General features: G+C 31.2%; 3 protein-coding genes across 5 annotated transcripts; 2 read left to right on the plus strand and 1 right to left on the minus strand.

Moving 5' to 3' along the window:
- The first annotated feature begins 884 nt into the window (after nucleotides 1-884).
- On the plus strand, nucleotides 885-5,567 carry LOC8264805 (deaminated glutathione amidase, chloroplastic/cytosolic). Its single transcript, XM_015722903.3, has 9 exons — nucleotides 885-1,105; nucleotides 1,712-1,848; nucleotides 1,989-2,117; nucleotides 2,635-2,693; nucleotides 3,357-3,469; nucleotides 3,551-3,643; nucleotides 3,836-3,938; nucleotides 4,230-4,312; nucleotides 5,158-5,567. Exons 1-9 carry the CDS (start codon nucleotides 905-907, stop codon nucleotides 5,197-5,199), a joined length of 960 nt encoding a protein of 319 aa, XP_015578389.2. The 5' UTR covers nucleotides 885-904; the 3' UTR covers nucleotides 5,200-5,567.
- Nucleotides 5,568-6,139: 572 nt separating this feature from the next.
- LOC8264806 (embryo-specific protein ATS3A) lies at nucleotides 6,140-6,703 on the plus strand. The gene has a single exon (XM_015722902.2). It carries the CDS (start codon nucleotides 6,140-6,142, stop codon nucleotides 6,701-6,703), a length of 564 nt encoding a protein of 187 aa, XP_015578388.1.
- Nucleotides 6,704-8,186: 1,483 nt separating this feature from the next.
- Nucleotides 8,187-14,531, minus strand: LOC8264807 (early endosome antigen 1). Of its 3 annotated transcripts, XM_048375732.1 has the most exons (6): nucleotides 14,220-14,531; nucleotides 12,975-13,115; nucleotides 11,856-12,330; nucleotides 9,726-11,715; nucleotides 9,427-9,633; nucleotides 8,187-8,768 (listed from the first exon to the last, which is right to left on the minus strand). In XM_048375732.1, exons 3-6 carry the CDS (start codon nucleotides 12,218-12,220, stop codon nucleotides 8,451-8,453), a joined length of 2,880 nt encoding a protein of 959 aa, XP_048231689.1. In that variant the 5' UTR covers nucleotides 12,221-12,330; nucleotides 12,975-13,115; nucleotides 14,220-14,531; the 3' UTR covers nucleotides 8,187-8,450. The 3 variants fall into 3 exon arrangements, with proteins under 3 accessions (XP_048231689.1, XP_015578386.1, XP_015578387.1); XM_015722900.3 differs by lacking the exon at nucleotides 12,975-13,115 and having other exon boundaries at nucleotides 11,856-12,323; XM_015722901.3 differs by lacking the exon at nucleotides 12,975-13,115 and having other exon boundaries at nucleotides 11,856-12,326.
- Between the last annotated feature and the right edge of the window lie 7,825 nt (nucleotides 14,532-22,356).

Raw genomic sequence — 22,356 nt, forward strand, 5'->3', positions numbered from 1 at the left:
ATAAGAACATATCGAGTCATATGCACCTGTATTATTTCTAATTGTTGCATCAACGTTAATTTGGTACCTACCATCATGAGGGCACCAAATTGCCTGAAGGAAAAAGAAGTCTTGAAGTTCGAGTTTTAATGCCCTCACTTACAATAAAAAATAAAAAAAGATAATTTTATTAATTACAATATGAAATGGTTGAAAACAAAAGAGAATTTAAGTGTTTAACAATGAAGAATTTTAATTTGGATTAGGGTATTAATAAGAGTAATCTCAAAAAAAGTCAATAAAAATTATTCAAGAATCAAAGTTCAATTACCAGTCGAATATACAAATAACATAAAGAAAAAGGAGCAAGGAGCAAAAATAAAAGAGTTTAATAGTTTGGTGTTTTTACATTAAGGGACAAATATCTATTGTGTAATAAAGAAAGACTACATATTTTATTATTTTTACATTTATTTTGGTACACGTTATGTTTTGATCTTTTTTATATATTTTTTATGTATTTAACTTAAATTATCACTAACCATAATTTTATAAATAATATGACATTTTATAATGGTTCACAAATATGTTAAAATTTTATTTTAAAAATTATTTTTTAAATTGAATTAAAATTAAAAAATATATATATTCTAATAATTTATTATAATCACAATTTTATTTTTATATTAATATTCATAATACAAAAATAAGAAAAAATATATTGTGTACTTAAAAAGTGTTAAAAAATTAAAATACGTATTACTCTTTTGATGAAAATTACTTATATCACTTGAGTATAAGAGCGTTAAATTATAGGCAAGTTTTTTTCGAATTTTATCCAAAATAAAAATACGGAAAACGATGTCGCTTTTATTCTTTCCTTTTCTTTTTAATCATATGAGGAGGATCTTTCTCCAATCAAACGATGCCATTTTTTCTCTCACTCAACTCTTCACACTTCACTGCTTGTCGTATCAAATTCAATCACGTGCGTTCCCGCTCATTGACCGTTGAGTCACGTGCCGACATGGCAGCGGCCTCCTCTACCGTCCGAGTCGCTGCTGCTCAGATGACGTCAATTAACGACGTCGCCGCCAATTTCGCTACTTGCTCTCGTCTTGTCAAAGTAAACTTATAGCTCAACTCTGCAATTTAATTTCTCAATTTTGCGTTTTTTACTTTATTATTATTATTTTTAACTGGGTACTGTGAACTTTGAGTTTCGAGTAATTGTGGAGAATTGCTCTACTTCTTGAACATGTTCGTAAATTTGTTCTTTACTCGGTAAAAACAGTAAATTTATAATTTGGAATTTTTTTGGTTCTGTTGTTAGAAATATATTTCTCTTAGAATTTAGGCTGTAACAACATCGAGTTTGGAAAGTCGAGAAAATGTAAAAATTTGTTAGAATTTAATTTAATTCTATTTAGTTCAATTTCTCATGTTTGGAAAAATCATAGGTGTAAGAATTCAATTCTTTTTCAATTTAAAAAAGAAAAACACAAAGCATTTTGGAAGAAACGAAATTATGTAAAAAAGTTAACGTGATTTGGCAACAATTCAATCCCATTTGTAAACGATCTGTTCCAGACAAGGCTTAGTTTGTTGCATGAGAGTATTTTGATGACATGCTATTACTATATTGTATTAACTTTGATTGTTGCACTGTTGTTAAAGCTTACAATTTTTTTGAATTTTATTTTTCTTTTTGTTTGCAATTATATTTAAAAAGGAAGCAGCAGCTGCAGGTGCAAAATTGCTATGTTTACCAGAAAGTTTCTCATTTATTGGGGCTAGAGATGGAGACAGTATTAAGATCGCAGAACCATTGGATGGTCCCATTATGCAGCAATATTGCTCTCTAGCCAGGTGTTTGCCATTTCTATTTTGAGCCGTCTGTTTTTTTGTTGTTGATGTAATGTAACATTATAGTTTTTATTGCTGAATAAAGTTGCTTATTATCTAAAGATATGGGTTGCAGTACTCATGGATTTTTTTCACTTTTTCAGAGAGTCTGATATATGGTTGTCGCTTGGAGGATTTCAAGAAAGAGGATCTGACGATGCACACCTACGAAACACGCATGTCATCATTGATGATTGTGGGAATATCAGAAGCACTTACCCGAAAATATTCTTGTAAGATGATTAATTTGTGTTTTTAGTTTCTGTGCTTTTTTATCCCTGTGATTTATGCTCTTTAAGCATTTCTAATTGCATTTTACTATAGTGTGATTTACAAGTGAAAATTTGCTCAAATTATAATCTTCTTTTGCTTTTGAATTTAGATAATGTAGCACATTTTATTTTATTTATGGCAGTGACATGTTGGTAGGGTGAATATGTTATGTTCTCGACTCCATTTTAGTTTCTTCATCTGTTACTGAATTGTTGACAGATTGCAACCATTATTAGCATGAGAATAGTTAAACATCAACAAAGCTTATGCAAATATACATATTTCTTCAAATAAGTGGGGAAAACTTGAATTATTCAGAAAGCTTATCCAAAGTATGACCTCTGTGACATCAGTAATTCTGAATTCCCTTAATTTGAACATGTACCAATTACTTATATCCTCTATTGTTTTTTTACTATCATGGTATGATTTAATAATGTGTAAAGTTAAAAAACTAAATTTTGTTTCTAATTGAAGGTTTGATGTTGATGTTCCTGGTGGGAGGGTATACAAAGAAAGCAGCTTTACAGAAGCTGGTTAGCTCTTTGCCTATGCATTTGATTTTCTGTCCTGTGGATACTTATCTTCTTTTACATGTTTGGCTTGATGTCATGTGGATTTGGTTTGTTTTGCAATAGGTTTTATAAGATAATTACTTCCTTCTTAACTGAATCTTGTGAACCTATGAGAAGATAAGTTGACTACTGGAGTATAGAGAGTGGCGAAACCAGATTCCAATATTAAGGGGGCAAAATTATAGGGTTGCCATTTATTTTGACTTAAATGCAAAAAAATAAGGGGGGCAAGTATTATTTTTAAAGGATATTAATATATGTGCATTTTCAAAAAAGTTTAGTAATAATATGTAAATTTTCAAAAGATTAAGGGGGGCAATTGCCCCCCCTTCTCTTCAACATCGGGTTCACCATTATCTATAGACTGTTAACTGAATGTAGCAGGGTTGCTGGATGATCTGTACAAACATATAATGATCCTTTTATTTCTTGGTTATAGGTGCAATTTCCTATGGCTGGCTTCCCCCTATATGGGAATTTCCCTTGATAAACAACCAGCCATGTGAACAATACAGACAAATTTTCCTAGCTGTTATGAACGTTTTGGTCTCTTGAATTAATAATTAGTTTGCCACTTCTACTCATATTTGTGTATATATTATGTGATCATAACTGTGTTTCCAGGAAAGAATATAGTTGCAGTTGACAGCCCTGTTGGACGCTTGGGTCTGTCTGTATGTTATGATTTAAGGTTCCCAGAGCTTTACCAGCAGCTCAGGTTCCAGCATGAAGCACAGGTATGATTTATTTTTTTAACCTTGGGGTAGAACTACATAATGTCCGAACTTGAATGTTGAACCTTCTATTATTATCCGTAGATTCTATTGGTGCCTGCAGCTTTCACAAAAATAACTGGTCAAGCACACTGGGAGATCCTGCTTCGAGCTCGTGCAATTGAGACTCAATGCTATGTATGAAATTCATATCACTTTCTGTGAATTAAACCTTTGTATTAACTACATATGTTATGGAACAATTTATCAAGTTCAGCTACATACCTACTTTTAATCACTGATATTACTATAAATTCAGTTCGTTGACAATATAGGGCATATGCAATATTTTGTCTTGCACCTTTCTGCTCACAATGAGTACATTCTCAGGTAATAGCTGCTGCACAAGCTGGAAACCACAATGAAAAAAGAGAGAGCTATGGTGACACATTAATTATTGATCCTTGGGGAACGGTAGTTGGTAGATTGCCGGGTGAGAATGAACATCTCTCATACTAGTACAGATGCTTACTTACCTAAGTCTCTCACTCTCTAAAGTCAAAGTTATACATATTTCCTGACAATTTTTGTTGCTACATCCTTAATGTTTTATGTCAAGATGTTCACTTGTAATTTTCCTTATGATTTCTTTTTTCTTTGAATTCTTTTTAGTTGCATCACTGCCTCGTATTTGGTGTTTTTATTTGGCAAATCTTTTCATGGGTACTTGGTTTACTTCCTTTTGACTTTGATGAACTTACCTGGTGCTCTTTTCTGTTGGCAGATCGACTTTCAACTGGGATTACTGTGGCTGATATTGATATTTCATTGATCGACTCTGTGAGAGCAAAGATACCAATTGCCCAGGTAACTTCTTTATTTATTCATTTAAGAATATGAGACCTGTTAAAGTCCGAAGAAAATTGGGGGAAAAATTGATTCGGAATTCTAAAGATACCAAATCATGGGCCTGGCAGCTCCTTCTGTCCCAGGACCAGGCAGGCTTGGAATTTGGATAGATTATTAAATAGCACTTAGCATGGTATTTTAAGGCCCGTTTTATCAGCAACATAAGGATTGAACTCACACTAGTCCATCCTGTTGATATCATTTACTTTTTATTTTTGTATTTTTTTTAATTGTTTTATAAATGTAAAGTAGTAGACAGGACAGGTTGGGGTTTGCAATCTTCTACTGGTCTGGTCTGGGGTTACACATACACTGTAGCCCAGCTCAAAACTTATGCTTTCCATTATTGCAATGGGTGACCTTGTCTTTGCTTATCGTGGTTAGTCTGTAATTTTGTGGTGCAATGAAAGTCGCTTTCTTTGGGAAAAGATAAAAATTAGAGGCTGAGAGTAGCAAGTTCTAATTCATTTATGTAACCCGCATATGCATTTACGAGTTCATGTCTAGTCCTTCTCAAATTTTAAGTAGTTCTTATAAAAGAGAGATTACTTACATCAAGGAATCTACACAAACACAATAGAAAATAACAAATGTGTTCACCTAAGTTTTCCGCTATACCAAGTTATCAACTATTAACTTAGTAAGCATCAGACATTTTTCTGCTCCTTTAAAGTCCCTCCTCTTATGTCCATCTGAAGTTTCACAATGTGCAAAAAATTTAGTTCCTGTTGAATATATATATATATATATATATATATCTACAAGTTCTCATGTTTGTTATGAAATGTAATTTTGTGCTTCAGCAACGAAAGCCTTCAGATTTCTGGAATTCTTCATCTCTGTGATTTCAAAGACCACATCCTTCCGCCCCCATCTGCTGCTATCCAGAATGATATGTGAAAGCTGCAACCAATTTTTATGTGCTTGCTCTAAACGAAGGAAAGGTCATATACTTCTTCATTTTTCAGGAAGGATAGTTGGGCTTCTTTAAGTTGCAAAATAATCTGTAATTTCCTTTTCTAGGGAGCTGTTTATGTGATTTTCAATTTATGCACATCTGCTGTAAATTGAATTCTACTACTATTGGACAGCATATATTTTTGTCTGCTGTGTAGCTCATGCTAGGATTCAAGAATCCAATTGCTCATCGTCACTCTTTTCTGGAAGTGCCAGGTCAATTTATTGATTACAGCTGAAAGCAACATTTGAACTAGCATTTTCTAGCCAAAGTTAGCACCATCAGAATGATGTACCCCATTAATGAATGTGTGTGTCCTTTTGGCTATGTTAGGTGCATACGCATTTCACTTAGAGATCAGCACGAGTCTATTGGCGCAAAATTAGCAATCTTTTATCATAAACACTCAATTTTATTTTTTTATTTGTTTATTTAAGCTATTAACTATTAAATAGCCTCTTATCCATCAAACTGCAACCACCAATCTAAATGGCCTATGAGTATCATCCAACCAAATTATCTTAAACTATGAAAAAGGAATGCCAGTGGCTTTTTTCTGTGGTCTCTCACTATCTGAAACAGTTCAAAGATGGCATATTCCACGAGTGAAAGTGAAAGTGAAAGTGACAGTGATAGGAATCTCTTTCTCAAAGTAATCCTCTTACACTACCACAAGTGTTCACCTTTTGTAAGATCTAAGTCCTTTGCTGATTCTTTGTGTCCCTTTTTCAGATTTACATACCATATATAATAACATAAGGCCATGATACCATCCAAATATAAGATTGATTAACCACATCAACTGACCTCACACTTTGAAGTTTCCAATGAAGAGAACAAGCTTTCTTCTTGTCATTTTCATTACAGTCATCACCATTTCTCCTCATCTAGCCCTTAGATACCAACCCACAAACACCACCCTTGGAGAATCTCATAAAATTTGCTCCTACTCAATTGAGATTGAGACAACATGTGCACCATCAGCTGATACTAAAGATCATGTAAGTGCCAGGTTCAGTGACTCATCAGGAAACCTGATCATTGTCAAGCATCTAAAAAATCCCAAGTTGGTTTATCCTCCAAACGGCTTAAGAAAGCAAGGCGGTGTGTATGGAGGATTTGGAAGGTGCGCTGTTGACATGTTTGAAGTAAGTGGACCATGTATGAAGCAGAGTATTTGCTCATTGTACCTTAAGAAAGTTGGGTCTGATAATTGGAGACCAGGCTGGGTTAAGGTGCTTCATCAAGAGGGTAGTAATGGTCATTTAGTGCAAGTTTCTTATATGTTTTATTTTAGAAGATTTTTGCCAGAAAATGTATGGTATGGGTTCGATTATTGTCATTCTAAAGAGGGGTTTCAGCCTCATGTTGCAACTTTTGGTAAAGACTGACTAGTTTAAAAATGTAATGTTCTATCAAAGTAATAATAGTCATTAGCATTCTGAGGTTTTGCATGCATATATTTTAGAAATATTTTGCCAAATGGGTCCAAATTGACGAAAATTCTTGATTTTTAGAGAACATATTGATATTTTTAATAATCAAACAATGCCCATAATATCTTAAATTCGATCTATACATATTTCAATATGTCAATTTAAAAGTAAAATTTTATAGTCACATGAAATATTTTGATTCAATATGCTCGTTCGCATATGTAACCAACAAGGATTTTCAATTTCAGAATGCTTCCTTAAGCCATCTGCTAAATAATGCACAACTGTTCAATAGCTGAATATATGTAAATGGTGGCATCCATAGTCACTCGTGAGCTGTCCAGTAGGCTCTTTTTTCAAAGGAAAAGGTTTAATAAGAGAGGCAAAATGACAAATTAACAATTCTTTGATTGTTCAATTTTGTGAAATTGTGTTTCAGTCTTTTAATTTGCTACAAAACGTCACTGGACAAAGAAGATTTCAGTCGTTCAGTTCTTTCCTTTTTTGACTTTTGACAGATAGAAATGTGTATTTCATTTTTCTTCCTTCCTAATAGATGAATGAGCAACATATATATATATATATATATATATATATATATATATATATATATAATAGTTATACAATTTAAAGTATATCCCTCTCCCATTGCTAAATTATCATTTAAATTAAACATAAAAATAATAAATTTTTATTTAAAATTAAGAATAATTTTGGGATAAGATATATTTATAAGGACAATATTAAAATAAAGAAAAGTATTATGATAATCCATTATTATTTTAAAATGATTAATTTTGAACTTTCTCTCCTTTTAGACGAAAAATTAAAATTCTAAAAAATAAGAAATTTTAAAGAATAAAAGATTTCTTAAAATTCATAATTTAAACCATTTTTTTTTACTTACCAAATAATGAATTTAAACTAAATTCATAAATTTTACAAAATCCATGATTTAAAATTCCCAAGTCCCTAAGTGCTAAATATTCAAATGCGTATTATTTATCCATCAATTGGATGCTGTATACTCTTAAGCAACTAACTCATTTCTGCATTTTAAGATATTTAAGGCTGTGTTTGGAACTGTTGTTGGATGTTAAAAATAAAACCTTTTTAAATTTTTATGAACTGTCTACTTTTAATAAAAGCATCAATTTACTTTTTTTTTTTATACGAGTAATTAAAACTAAAATTAGATAAAGAAAATGGAGGTCAAATAAGTACCATGGTTATCTCTTGGGATTCTTATCCAAAAAGTTTAGGATAAAACCGGACAGTTGAAGAAAAATTATGACCAGAGACGCAAATAAGCAAGAGAGAATGATTTCCAATACATAAATACTAATAGAAATGGAATGGAAGCCACCAACATATAATTACACAAACTTGTCTTGGAGATTGGACTAATGGTAAGAACTAACTAATGCTTCACTATCAAGATAGAAAAGATCTATTAGTAACATTCATGAAGAACAGAGAAACCAACTAAATACAATTATAACCCAGAAGTCTTGTACAAAAGAATCATGGTATTTAAGGCTGTATACCATCTTACCCATTAAAGACCCACCCCCCAAGAAGGAAGAAACCAAAAACGAAGAAGGTTAAAAACTTAAAACTACAGAAACCTTGAAACCACAACTTTATAGTAAACTATAAACACTGTTTACACATCCTATCAAAAAGATCATTTCTCTGGCAATCATTTTAGCAAAAATTCTTGCATATGATCAGGGCTGGCAAGGAGATCGAAAGGTTTGCTGCCTAGAGTATCTTTTAGGATTGTAATTTGACCTTCTTTGAGAAGTATGTCCTCATCAAGTGCCTCTATCTTCTTCTTCAAGATGTTAAGCTCTGAATTCAATAGCATATTCTTCTCATTGTATTGCTTCACTTCCTCCCACATTAAATCTCTCTCCTCTGAAACTTTGGGTAGAATACCCCTTATTACTGTGAGTTCCTTCAGTGATTCTTGGAGGTCACTTCGGAGCCGACTTACATTCTCATCCTTCTTCTGCATCTGTTACAGACAAGAAGTTAATTAACATAAATTTGGCACACCAAGACCAAAGTACCAGTTCTGCATTTTTAGTACTACTATTCGATTCTTTCTGGGAAGTGGGGGTGCCGGTTAGCACTGCAAATTTATTGTGAAATTGCAGGATTTTGTTTTTCAGTTTTTTAATTTGAAATGGCGGAAACATCCAATGACCTAGAGCAACATAGGAATCAATAAAATGCTTAACAAATCAATGAAATGAATATTGAGAAAAAATCAGATATATAATATATACTACCAAACATCTGATGATCAGGTAAAATGTGCTATTAGGACCTGGAACAGGAATAAAAAAGAAGAAAACCGCAGCTTCTGTTATTGTTAATCATTGTTCTTATGATAAAGCTGCTGATTTTCCTGTTCACCAATTCACAAATGTTTAGATCCTCAGACTGCTAATTTGAAATAATCCATTGTTTAGGCCACTGAATTATCCATCATGACTCACAAGTCTAGCAAATACCAATCTAATATAATTCTACCTTTTAATAAGCAACATAGACAAAACACCCTACTTATGCAAGTACATCGAGTAACATTAGACACTGGATTTGTAGCAGTCATCCATTTGCATATGAAGACAAAGCCCACATGAATAAGAAACATTGCATTTTTGTACCTGTAGTTCAAAGTCCTTCAACTTGTGGCTGGCACAGGAAAGGTTGTCCATTGCATTCTGGACTTCAGATCGGAGGATGTCATTGCCTCTCACTGCTGCTGCTAGTTCAGCCTGCAACTGCTCAACTTCCAACTCTTTAGAGTACAGCTTCTCTCTTAGCAGACTTGTAAGCAAAGTTTCTGCTTTAAGCTCACATCTTAAGGCATCCTACAATGATGAAAAAAAAAAATTCAATATTAGCATTAGAGACTGAAAAGTTTAGAACTAGTTCCCTATAAATGTGTGTATAATAGCCTTACTTCCAAAGTTTGCTGATAAGGTTTCCCTGACCCATCAACATTAGCACATGTCAACTCAAATTTCGAAGCAACTGAACTGGGCTTCTCTTGCAGCAAAGAAGATATAGTCTGCAAACTCCTTGCTAAGTTTTCAGTTCCACGCTTAAAGCCTTGAACTTTTATGTCAGCTTCAACAAAAAATTGGCCATCTAAACCACATCTTAGTTCTAAGCCCTGCTTAGTTCCTCCTCCTCCCCCTTTGATTAATTCCAATAACTTGGAGCAAAGGTGAGTGCTGTCCTTCAGCATTGATAGCCCTTCATTTTGCAGGCAGCATGTACGGGTCCACATTTCCTTATCTAGCTTGAAAGTTAAAGCACCAAGCTCTTCCCCTTTGCCTTTTAAACGATTCAATAAAATGATATTCTCTTGTCGAAGAGAATCTAGTTCAATCCTATGAGATTCCACCTCCCTTCTCAAAGCCAATTCTACACCTGTTAACCTCATTTGCTCCATTTGCAATTTCATCACATGCTTTTCAAATTTGTCCAATGACTGCTTCTCCTCAATTTCCTCACTAAACGCCTCTCGCAACCCCTCGATTGTCTTCCCTTGTTCACTGCACATTCTCAACAATCTAGCAATGGACTTCTGTAACTCTTTGCACTCTTTGTCCTTCTCTTTGAAATTCCTTTTGATGCAATTAAGATCTTCTTCTACCACTGCATGCTTCTCCTGTAATTCAGAAAGATTTTCTCTTAAATCATGATTTTCTTTGCTCACCTCTTCCACCCTTGAATTCAGGTGTCCAAGTTGCTGCTCTGAATATGTTATCACACTTCTGCTTTCTGTTTCCCTCTCGCTAAAAGAAGATACTTCCCTCTGAAGGGAAACATTCTGCTCTGCAAGCTCTCTGACACGCTCACGAAGCCTCTTCTCTTCTAATTGGTACTTCTCAAGCTTTGATGACCAGTCACTCGATCTTCTATCCAACTCTTTTTCCAGTGCTGTCTGCAACTCACTCTTCTCCTTCTCTAGTCTTTTGGTCTGCGACTCCAATTCTGACTTTGCCAAACTAAGTTCTTCTTTATAAGTATCTCTCTCAGAAATTCGGGACACTAGAAGGCCGGAAACTTCAATTGCCAAGCTTAGCTTATTCTCCGTCAAGTTCCTAATGGCATGAATCAATGACGGCACATCAAATCCACTATCTGGAAGAAAGCATTCTTGATCGAGTTCTTCAGAAAGAAGCAAAACCCTCTCCTCAGCTTCTTTAGATCTTTGTTGTAATTCTGCATCTACTGCATCCTCAGTTTGAACAGAGTTCAAATCCACAAAATTGTTTCCCAGTTGTTTCTGAGAGCCTGCGAAATCATCTGTGTGATAACCATGACTGATTTCATACGGTTCCTCCGCAGAGTAACTTTTTCGGGAAGGAACATCTACATTTGAATCAAAGCATTTATTCAATGCGCCACCATAGATATCTTCAATTGTGATTGGCACATCGTAATTAAACTCCTTCAAACTTGATTTATGAGAAGAATGAGTTTGAGAGAGTCTTGCGATAACATTCTTTGCAAGTCTCCGTGGAGATTCATGACCAAATCCATTGTCTACCCATTCTTTGGAAGAAAAATGATGGCGGGTACCTTTAGCTTCCCTAAATGAGTGAGACCTGGGTTTATCTTTGACACCATCTGTTGGTGATGCAGGGTTTGTATATTGAATTCGTGGGGGAAGCCTTCCACCAAAATTTCCATTCCCAGCAAAATTTCTTTGAAAAGTATTGCTTTTGGGCTTACTCCTCTCAAGCTCCTGCTCGCCATCAATATAGCGATCCAAAACTTTACTTGAGACATTACTGGAGGAAGAGCTTCCAGATGAATCATGATGAGATTTAGAAGAACTAGAAGAACCAGGCCTCTCTTGTCCATGCGACTTTTGAATAGTTGTGGCCACTTCAATTCGCTTTGGTTTGGCTCGTCTTTCTGGAGTAATAGACCGCCTCCTACAATAAAAAATAAATAAATAAAGGAAAAGAAAAAGTAACAAATGCTATCTAGATAAATGTTAGCTTGAAAATACAAAGCGAAACTCTCAATAACATTAGTGAGTCAAAAGCTGACATTAGTGAGTCAAAAGCCTCACCCAGATGGATGTTCACGTTGCTGATAAGCAGCACTACTGATGCTACTAGCAGGAGATCTGCTTTGATCACCTATGCAAGAAAAATCGTTTTGCGGTTCATCAACAGTAAAGGCAGCTGATGACATTGACCGACTCCTTCTGAGAAATGAACTGGAGCTGGAGCTTGAATTGTCATAGACTTGCTTTCGAGATTTTGAAAAAAAGCCCTTTGGACTTCGGAAACCATTCTCAGCCTTACCATGGCTATTCAACTCATTTTCCAATGGCATCTCCCAGTAAACTTGTTTATCAGTTGATGGAAGAGAACCAGAATTGTTGTTTTCATTATTAGAGGAAGAAGATCTGAAAAAGAATAACTTCTTCATCTGTGTCTCAAACTAAAATTGCAATCTGTACTTTCATGTAAAGCAGTGCTTCTTGATCCTGGTCTTTATAGGCAGTTCTAACAAGGAAGAGATCACAATGAACCTGCTGGAATTACATAAACAAAAGTAAGAAAGAATTAAAAAAAAAAATGGCAAATGCATGATCATCATTGAGATTACTGGAGAGGGGGACAGATGCGTGGACAGTAGATTTCTATTGACAAACAACAACCTACAACTTGGCATGTTCACTATCTTAGGATTTTCTTTTCCCAAGCCACTACATTAGGAATGAGGTGTCTGACAAAGGAAAAAGAAAAACATGCAACAATGTAGATATAATCATGAAAAGTACCTGAAGCAAAGAAAATTAATATAAAATGGGAACCATGATTCCTTAATAATATTGGATAAAATGAGAAAAGGAGAAAAGCCAGCTTCTAGCAGGAAAAAATAAAATCAACAAAAATACAAAGAGTAAAGAAAACATGCTAAAACCCAGCAGATACCATCCTCTTATAAAGCCAAAAAAGGTAAATAGACTACTAAAAAAATAAAAGATTATTTATGAGAAAAAATGATATACAATTCACAACTTCAAACCTTAACTAATCAAATTGAAAACCAAAAAAATACATAGGAAAAACAGCTTAACAATATTAAGATTTTCTTTTGATTTGAAAACAATGCTTATAAGAAAAGTAGAGCAGCAGTATAATATTAACACCATCAATCAAGTAGGCACATAATATGTTTTGAAACTCTATCAATGCCCCAGATGCCAACAAGGTTTCTAGCCTTCGCAAAGTCAGATTGACTGCTGTGATTCGCCCTTGAAAGTGAAATATGAATGGGAGAAAAAAGAAAAAACAGTGGAACTAAATCCACTCACAACCTAAATCATGTGCATAGAAAAAAAAGAAAAAAAAAAATTAACATGAATACATATTCCCTAGCGTACACATGCAGCAGATTTATTTAACAATAGAGCAACGGCTTGAAAGTTGAAAAAGCCATCATAATAAACTTTGATACCTCTAACTCAAATAAACATAACAGAGTTCAGAATCGTAATAAAGAAAACAAGCATGTCAGGGCTTCTGATTCAACCTCACTTGAGCAAAATAATTAATAAAAAGACCAAACTACCCCACCCATTTCAATTCTCAAAATCCTTTTTACTTCTAAAGAATCAACTACTAGCCTTTGAAATAACTAATCAAAATCTGACATTAACAGGATCAAATATTTTACTCTAATAATAAGCTAATCAGAATCCCTAAATTGTTTTTCAGAAACTCCAAAATCCTAAAATTACAAAAGACACCTCTTTATCTTCAATAACATTCTGTTTGGTTGCTGAGAAACCAAAAAAGAAAAAAAGAACCCACTACAACTCATTTCCAAGATTCTTTATCTTTATCGACACTACGTTTGGTTAATGAGGAAAAAAAAAAAAAAAGGCACCCACTAAATATTCCCAGTAATTTGAATTTCAAAGAAAATTTTTAGTTAGTTTTGACAAGAAAAAATAATAAAATCAGAAAAAGAAAGGTGCTATTGGGAAACGTTCTTGTTTTCCCTTTCTTACCCAAATTTTCTAGGAAACCAAACAGAACATAGCAAGAAGAAGAAGAAGAAGAAGAAAAAGAAGAAGAAAAGAAACACTTCACTTACAAGTCAACTTCTTTCTAACGGTCAAAAAAAATTGCAAAGAAACAAAGATAAACACAACCAAGTAATAATGATGGATTTGATTCCATTGGGTTCTTTAAGAAAAAATATATATATATAAATATTCTAAGATATTTAATGACTTACCATTACTGGCGAGATACTAAAAAATCTTCTAAAAAAAGATTCAAAATTCAAAAAAGAAAAGATTAAAAATTAAACACCTAAATTGAAGGAGAGAGAGAGATTATTCAAATTCATTAATTACTGAACGAATGTGTTTTGATTTTCGAAAAACAGAGAAACAGAAAATGAAAAAGCTTACTATTACGGGGGGTTGTGACGGCATAAACTGCCGGCGGTGGGAAAAAGAAGTTTTGACGGGTAGAGAAAAGGAGTTAACGGCGACGGGGAGTGTAAGTGTAGTCTGAGAACAGTGATAGAAAGTAATAAGGAGAGGATGACAGAGAATGAAGAGAGAGCGGGCCGAACGTCACTCTTGAGAGTTCAATTTTTCTTTTGTGGAAAATGACGAGAGGGGTAATTTGGTCATAAATTGAAACAAATCCTTTTTTAAAAAAATTGTTTTGGGTATTAAAGCGGCGGGCTGAGGGAGAGAAAGGCGGAGGAGCGGGGGGAGGGTTGATGGAATTTGCTTGTAAATAATGTTTATAAAAGTAAAAGTGGACCCCTCCAAAATTGAAATATTTTTTTTGACACTTTTTAATTTGAGTTTAGTAAAGTAAATAATTGTTGTTTTTTTATAGAATCTGCTGAGGAGAGTTAATGTTATCATAAAGGCTAATATAAATAGAAAAAGAAATTAGTACGAGATAATTAATTAATATTTAATTATTTAAATTTATAAATATATATCAATTATTTATTGATTTACTATATGAAAAATATATATTTAAATTAGATAAAAATATTATTTTAAAAATTTATTCTATAGGATTTGAAGCTTAAAATTTTTAATTTTAGGACTTTACCTTTTGAATTAAAATGTGGAATTATTCTTTTCTTTTTAATGATGAATAAATTATGTTAAAAAAATTAATCTCACTTTTTTTCTAGTTTATGGAATTTACTGGCTGTAAGCCATACTATAAAGTTAGTTTATTTATATTTACAGTAGAAATATATTATTTCTAAAAAAATACCGTAATTTTTAAAGTCAAAAAAAAGTAAGATTATCAGAGAATTTTTTTATGCTTTTCTCTATTTTTATTTATCATAAATTTATTGGGCTACTTTATAATTATTCTAATATTGAATAACATATTATGTCATTAGAATCTAACAATATTAGTTAGTATGATATTAAAGTGGATAAAAAAGAGATAAACTATACATGCTTTTTAAGTATAAAAGTGAAAAAGAATAACAAAAATAAAAAAAATTATATGAGATATTATTAAGTAGGAGATATCAATTTATATTGACAAACATCAATAATGAACAAAATCAATTAATTTTATTATAAATCTAATAAATATGCATTATAAAGATCTTATATGATGAGTCTTGTGTAAACATTTTACAAAAAAAGAAAAAGGGAAATGAGAAGTTGCTTTAGAAACTATTTTTCCAATTTGAATTAAATTCATATATCAAACTAATTTTGTTAATTTCAACTATTTAATTATGTAAATAGATGAAAAATAAATTCAAAAGGGTTATGAGCACCTCTCCAATGAAACATCATGATGCACATCATTAGGCTTCTATCTCATGCAGCTTTTAGCGCATTACCAATACATAATCATCTTCTATGTGCATATTGAGATGCCCATAATCATTATTAAGAAGAAAGCTCAACAAAATCAACATTAACTTATAAACTTGAAATTAAAAAACTAACCCATTATCTCCCCCCCAATTTTTCTTACACGTAAAAAATTTTATTTTAGAAAAGTAAAAGTATAAGAATGACTATGGAATTTAACCTTTTGACACAAGAGATTCTGTGGTTTTTTTTTATGACATATTATTACATTAAGCATTATATTATTAGCAATTTGTATCTAGATTTATTAACACCGTTTATAGTTTTGGAAATTGAATTTCAAACGAAGTCTATCGTAGTAAAATTGTTGTCGAATAGATACAAAAATTATTCAAAACTCGTCGTAGTTGACTAGAATTAAAGAAAAAAATCGAATTATTCTAAAAAAATTGACATAACTAATTTTGGATGAAAGGTAAGTTGAGAATGGTTGAATCACAACCAATTAACATTAAATGAATGAATTACAACTATTTAATTAACGGTACTAGTAAAATTGAATGCAGATTATTAATATTTTAATTCTCAGAGTGTTAAGTGTCACAAAAAGAAAACCACAAAATATCTTGTGTCAAGAGGTTAAATTACAGGACCAAATTTTATAATTTAATAAAACAAATGAACTAAATAGATTATTCTAATTGCAAAAGAATAACGAAACTTCATTTCTCGATTTTCTCTCATGAAATTAATTATAAAAAATAATTATTTAATTTGCCCAAAGTCTACATATAAGCCCCTCCCTTGACAAATAAACATGTTTATCAGTTTTCAGTTATATTCATTGTATGCAAAAAAGGGACTTAAGTTTTGAGTTTCGCCAACTATAAAATTTTTTAATATTAAAATAATTGTACTTCATGCAAAAGGTTACTATTTAAAAAAGAAAAAAATTGCAAAAAGTGAGAGCAAATGGGTGATTTACCATTCCAAAAAGTCTGCTTTACACGTAATTTTCAAACTTTAAACTGACCCAACAGCTACTGTTTAGCGTTAATATTACCATTTACTGATGGACTATTTGGACTGTTGTTGAGTAAATTCAGAATTTATTTGATTTAATAGATTAATTTTTTATTTTTTATTAACTATTTATATTAAACTTAATTTGAAAATATATTAATTTATGTTTTTTCTAAAAATAATTTTAAAAATTTTAAAAATAATTCCTTTTTTAGAATAAACATTTTTGCCAAAGGCAATCCTAAACAGTGGAGAGAGACCATTGGATGGGGATGCAAGTTAAGTTACATCTTGTTAACTTTATTTATTTATTTTAATATATAAAATAATTTATTAATAAAATACTTTTTTCCGGTAGAAAACTTGTTGATTTTATTTGGAAAAGGGATAGTTAGTTGGGGCTTTGCACTACTATCAATGGGAACCCGGTTCCAAGTGTTTGCAGGTTGTTATAGGATGTGAGTTAAGAGGGTTGCATGCATGCTCAGAGTTTTGGCCCGTGGCTGCTTCTTGGCGACTTCATGTATGCTTCTATTAACGAGAAAGTTTGAGGTGCTTTCCCTAAAGGCCACCATTAGACTATCTTTTCAAATTTTTAATGAATTTATTGATTTTTTTTTTTTTTGTATTTTGGTAAGTTAACCAATTACAAAAGACATTTAAATAAGTAAATAGATTTCAGTATAATTAATTTTTTAATTACATATCTATAATTTAAATTGTATTGATAAGTTATAAATTTTTCTATAAATAACTATTCAATACTTATAATCATTAATCATTAAATATATTTTATATTTTTTAAATAGATAATGAATAGATTTAAAAATTACTATCTAACTCTTCATCGAAAACTCTATTTTTATTACGATCCATTTTAAAATTAATTAAAAAAATTTAGTTAACCGTTTTCTTATTTATGAGTTCAAGAAAGAAGGGGTATTGAATAATTTGAGCTTTTACATTCTTTTCCTTATTTCTTTTTAAGACGAAAAGTACAGTGAAGATGAATGGTAATAATATTGCAAGAGACTTGAGTAGAAGAAAGATATATTTAAAAAAACGTATGATTGAGATCTTAATAGAAAGTGAAAGAAAACTTTTAATTTTTTTTATATTTTTTACTATAAAAAAATTTATCTAAAGTACATAAATATATCTTTACAAAAATTAATGACTTTTTGAATATTAATTTATTTGTATAGACTTTATAAAAAGTTGTATTTGAATACTCCCTGATTTCTATGGAATTTTTAAAGTTGTTAGTATTAGATACTCCTGTACTTTTATAAAGTCTTTTAAGATTATTATTATTGAATACGTCGTAGCAACAATTCTATCAAGATTTTTATTTCTCCTAATCTAATAAATCCTCTTTAGTATTTTTCTATATTTATATAATATAAAATTATTTATTTTTATTATAGTAATTTATTTTAATTTTATTATTATTAAGCACCACCTGTAAAGCAAATACTAATCTAGTTTGTATCTATATTTATGGTATTGAAAAAGAAATTCAAAAGCAATAAAACGTGAATGTAGATATATTGATATTTTGATGAAGTCATTATTTTAGTATTTAAATTCGTTATTAAATAAATATTATTTTAAAAATTTATCTTTTATATTTGGTAAATGATTTTGTATTGTTGACAGGGTCCATTGTCGTTCGATCAATATACGGTTCGGCAGATTTGAGGTAAAATCATTAAGAAATGGCATTAGCTCTCCTTAATATTTGTTTGAGAGACATATAATAAAAGCCCAAATGACAAGAAAAGAGGTTCAAATCAATAAGTGGCCCATAGCCCTTAAAACACTTATTTTACTAGATGAAGCTACAAGATCAACAGCTTTTATCCACTCATCATTATTATAAATATTCTATCATTTCCTTAAGAAAATGACTTTTGGCACTTTTGAAGACTTTTTACTTCCCTTTATAATTTTTAGAGATTTGAGAGCTTCTCTCTCTAGTTTTTTCTCTCTAAGCTATATAGTACATTAACTGCAGCCCCATAATACCATACTACATTACCTCCTACTATTACACAACATTACACTATCTCTCAATTGTTGCTCACTTCCTCTTTCCATTATCACTCACTACTCACTTGTCACTTGGGCTAACTCTCTAAGTATAGTCACAATATATACACGTGCCATCAGACATTGTTTACCTCTCTTCTCACGTGTTGATTTCTCTATCTGAATCTATTCTATATAGTAAATATATAGACTAAAGACATTGGTCTTCACCCTATACAAACTAAATTACTTAACAAATTGTCTCATCTACTATGAGAAATAATGTCTAAACATGCAAATAAGGTATATGATGAATTGTATAATAAGAAATTATGCAAATATTATACATATACGAAAAATATACTAAAGTAAGTGATTTGTTAATTATAGTATTTCTTAAAAAAACTTTTCAATATATAATTCTTTATTTTATTTTTAGTATGTGTTTTTATGTTATGATACAATAAATTAAAAGATATTATCCGTTTCATATTTTTATTTCTTTTTGAATATGTAGAAAGTTATTCAATGAATTGCTTGAACAATATATTATATATAAACAATATACTTGTACTTACATATAAGAATAGATATCAAAATACATAAAAATATATACTATTTTATGAAATTGTTCCGAATAAATGATACCAAATGACTATCCCATATGTAATGCATATACAAACCATAATAAAATATTAGTTATTAACCAATTATGTACCAAATATTATAATATGATTATCATTTTCTTAATATTTGAAAAAAATAATTATTTGTTTAGTTTGCAAAAATGATTTGAATGTGGAGGACACTTGATATAAGTATAATTTGCTATAGAAAAAATTCAGTATCAATAATTTTTTTGATAACAAATACTCCTTCCTTTCCTTAATATGTGATGTTTTCTGAAAGAATATTTTTTTCAAAATATGTGTCACTTGAGAATACCAATAAGACTTTAATATTGGCATTCTAATTTGAAGTGTTGTATCTAAAATGAAAGTTTTATAAATATATAATCAAAAATCACAAAAACTTCATTGCTCGAGTTAGCAAATAATTGCAAACTGGTATGTCTGTAATATTCTATAATTTTAATTACTTTATATTTTTACATAGACATGCATAAGTACTTGGCTCAAATGTAGTGCATGATTGTATGTTTAATATTTTCCTTGGTAAGAGCTTGTTTCAGTCAATTGAATATGGTCTCATGGCTTTTGTTTGTCTCTACAAATTCTTTTACTTAATGTGATTAATATTGGTTCTTCACTTCTATTTTCTTCCTCAACCAAGCAAGCTTAATGTCATCATCATATGCAAAAAATCTTTCAACTAAATACTCATTATCCTTTAAAATATCAAGAACATCCATTACCTCCCACTTGACTAGTCCTAATTTTTTCAATTTTGTTGAAATTTTGCTTGCAATGTATATGCGTTGACTGCTAGTTATGATTGCACGTGCAATCTCTTTAATTAAAGAAGTAATTGATAAGCCAAAAAAGATTATTTGTACCAGTAAAATCCCAAATTAATGTGTAGTCATTTGTTTAAGTCAAAGTTTGTTAGCTAGTGTCATGGTTATTTGAACAAGTGCCTCCTATTTAGTAGCACTTAGTTGTTTAGTTATTTGAGTCCTAATTCTCAATAGTAGAGGCTTCATTTTATTAATAATCTATTATTACTTCATATATTTAAGTTTCAGTATTAATGAATGAAAATGAGAGTTGATTTTAACACAAATTATTGTGGTTTATTCTCATCCTAAGAAGATCCTCTAGTTCAATTTTTGCCTAAAGTAGAATTTTATCTTCTTAAAATTATTATAGCTTTGATTGGGACCTATCATTTGATATTAGAGTTGTGACTACAATTGGAACAAATAAAGATAGAATTGAAAATCTTTAAGCAAGTCTTGGAGAGCTTTAAAACAATATGAGTCGATTAGGGCTAGGATCGCAGACAAATTTCAACAATTAAAAAATGCTCTATTAATTTCAACAAGCTAACTGAGGTTGCAGTCTCAAATAAAGAAGGATCCAGCAGTAGTGGTCCTCAAGGGTGATCTTATCGCAATGCCATAGAAGGAATAAGAGGGGGACGACTGATGTTTTTCTTTTCCAAATTAGCAAAACTTAAGTTTTATAAATAAAAAAGAGACTATCCTTTTGAATGGTTCACTCGAGTGGATCAATTTTTTGAGTATAAAGGTACTAATGAATCACAAAAGGTGTTATTAGCCTCCTTCCATCTTGAGGGCAAAGTTAATTAATGGTGACAATAGTTACTACAAGCTTATAAGAAGGAAGGAAAGGAAGTAACATGCACAATTTTTGTAAAAGATTTATGGTCTTAGTTTGGTTCTACTGATTGTGAAGATTTTAATGAAGTGTTATCCAAGGTCGAACAAACAAGCTGCTTATGTAGGGGTGGACACAAAAAGCTTTAGTTAGCACTTTTATAGGTAGGCTTAAATCTGAAATTGGAGATGACATAAAGATATTTAAGCCAAAGACATTGAAAGAAGTAATTAGTCTTGCATGTATGAGGGATGAACAACTAGCTTGACAATAAAAATCTACAAGTACCATAAACTCTTGCAATTCTAATGTTCTTTCGCTGACAAAACTTAAATTAGTTTTACCAATAAAGTGACTTATATAGGACGGGATGTAAAATAGAAGAACACAATGGTTGTGCTTTAATTTTGCTGAAAAATTTACATCGAGACATAAGTGTAAAGGGTCACAACTTTTTCTATCAGAAATCAACAATGAAAATTCATATAATAAGAAAATCAAAAGATCGAATAAGAAAGCACTCATGAGTTATAGTTAAGGTGCATAGCATCAAACCTCAAGGATAAGGTTCCACCAAAAAGGGCAAGTAATTATAAGCCAAAAAAGATTATGTCTGCCAGTAAAATCCCAAATTAATATGTAGTCATTTGTTTGAGTCAAAGTTTGTTAGCTAGTGTTGTGGTTTTTTGAATAAGTGTTATCTATTTAGTAGCACTCGATTGTTTAGTTATTTGAGTCCTAATTCTCAATAGCAGTGGTTTTATTTTATTAATAGAGTCTGAAATTACTTCATGTGTTTAAGTTCTAGTATTAAGCAATGAAAAGGAGAGTTGATTCTGAAAAAAATTATTATGGTTTATTCTCACCCTAAGAGATTCATGTGATTTAATTCTCACCCAAAGCAGAATTCTATCTTCTTAAATTTATCGTAGCTTTGATTGGGACCTATCAATCACCTCCATAACCTCATCAACAATAACATTAGATGTTATTCTTCTTTTTTTACCTCCTCCTTTGGAAGGCAATTTTGATGGTTGAGAAGCCAATAAAAAATTATCATGAGTTGGTGACTTTGAGACAGTTCGAGTCGAAAAATCTGGTTGCTCCAAAAACACCTCATTATTCATTTGCATTTTATCAATGTCTAGAAGCCTAGGATTGCTTTTTGAACATACACAAAGGAGCGTGTTTAATTATATTACCTCAAACCTATAATACTTATGATCAAACATACATACACAAATATAGCAATAAGGAAAGAAGTATCAGATTGAATAACATAAACAATAACAAAGATCTATTGAATAACAAAAATAAGAACATAAATCGATTGAATGACGAAAATAAGAACACAGGTCGATTGAATAATATAAACAAAC

Source organism: Ricinus communis, chromosome 6, assembly GCF_019578655.1.
Source record: "Ricinus communis isolate WT05 ecotype wild-type chromosome 6, ASM1957865v1, whole genome shotgun sequence".
Taxonomy (NCBI): domain Eukaryota; kingdom Viridiplantae; phylum Streptophyta; class Magnoliopsida; order Malpighiales; family Euphorbiaceae; genus Ricinus; species Ricinus communis.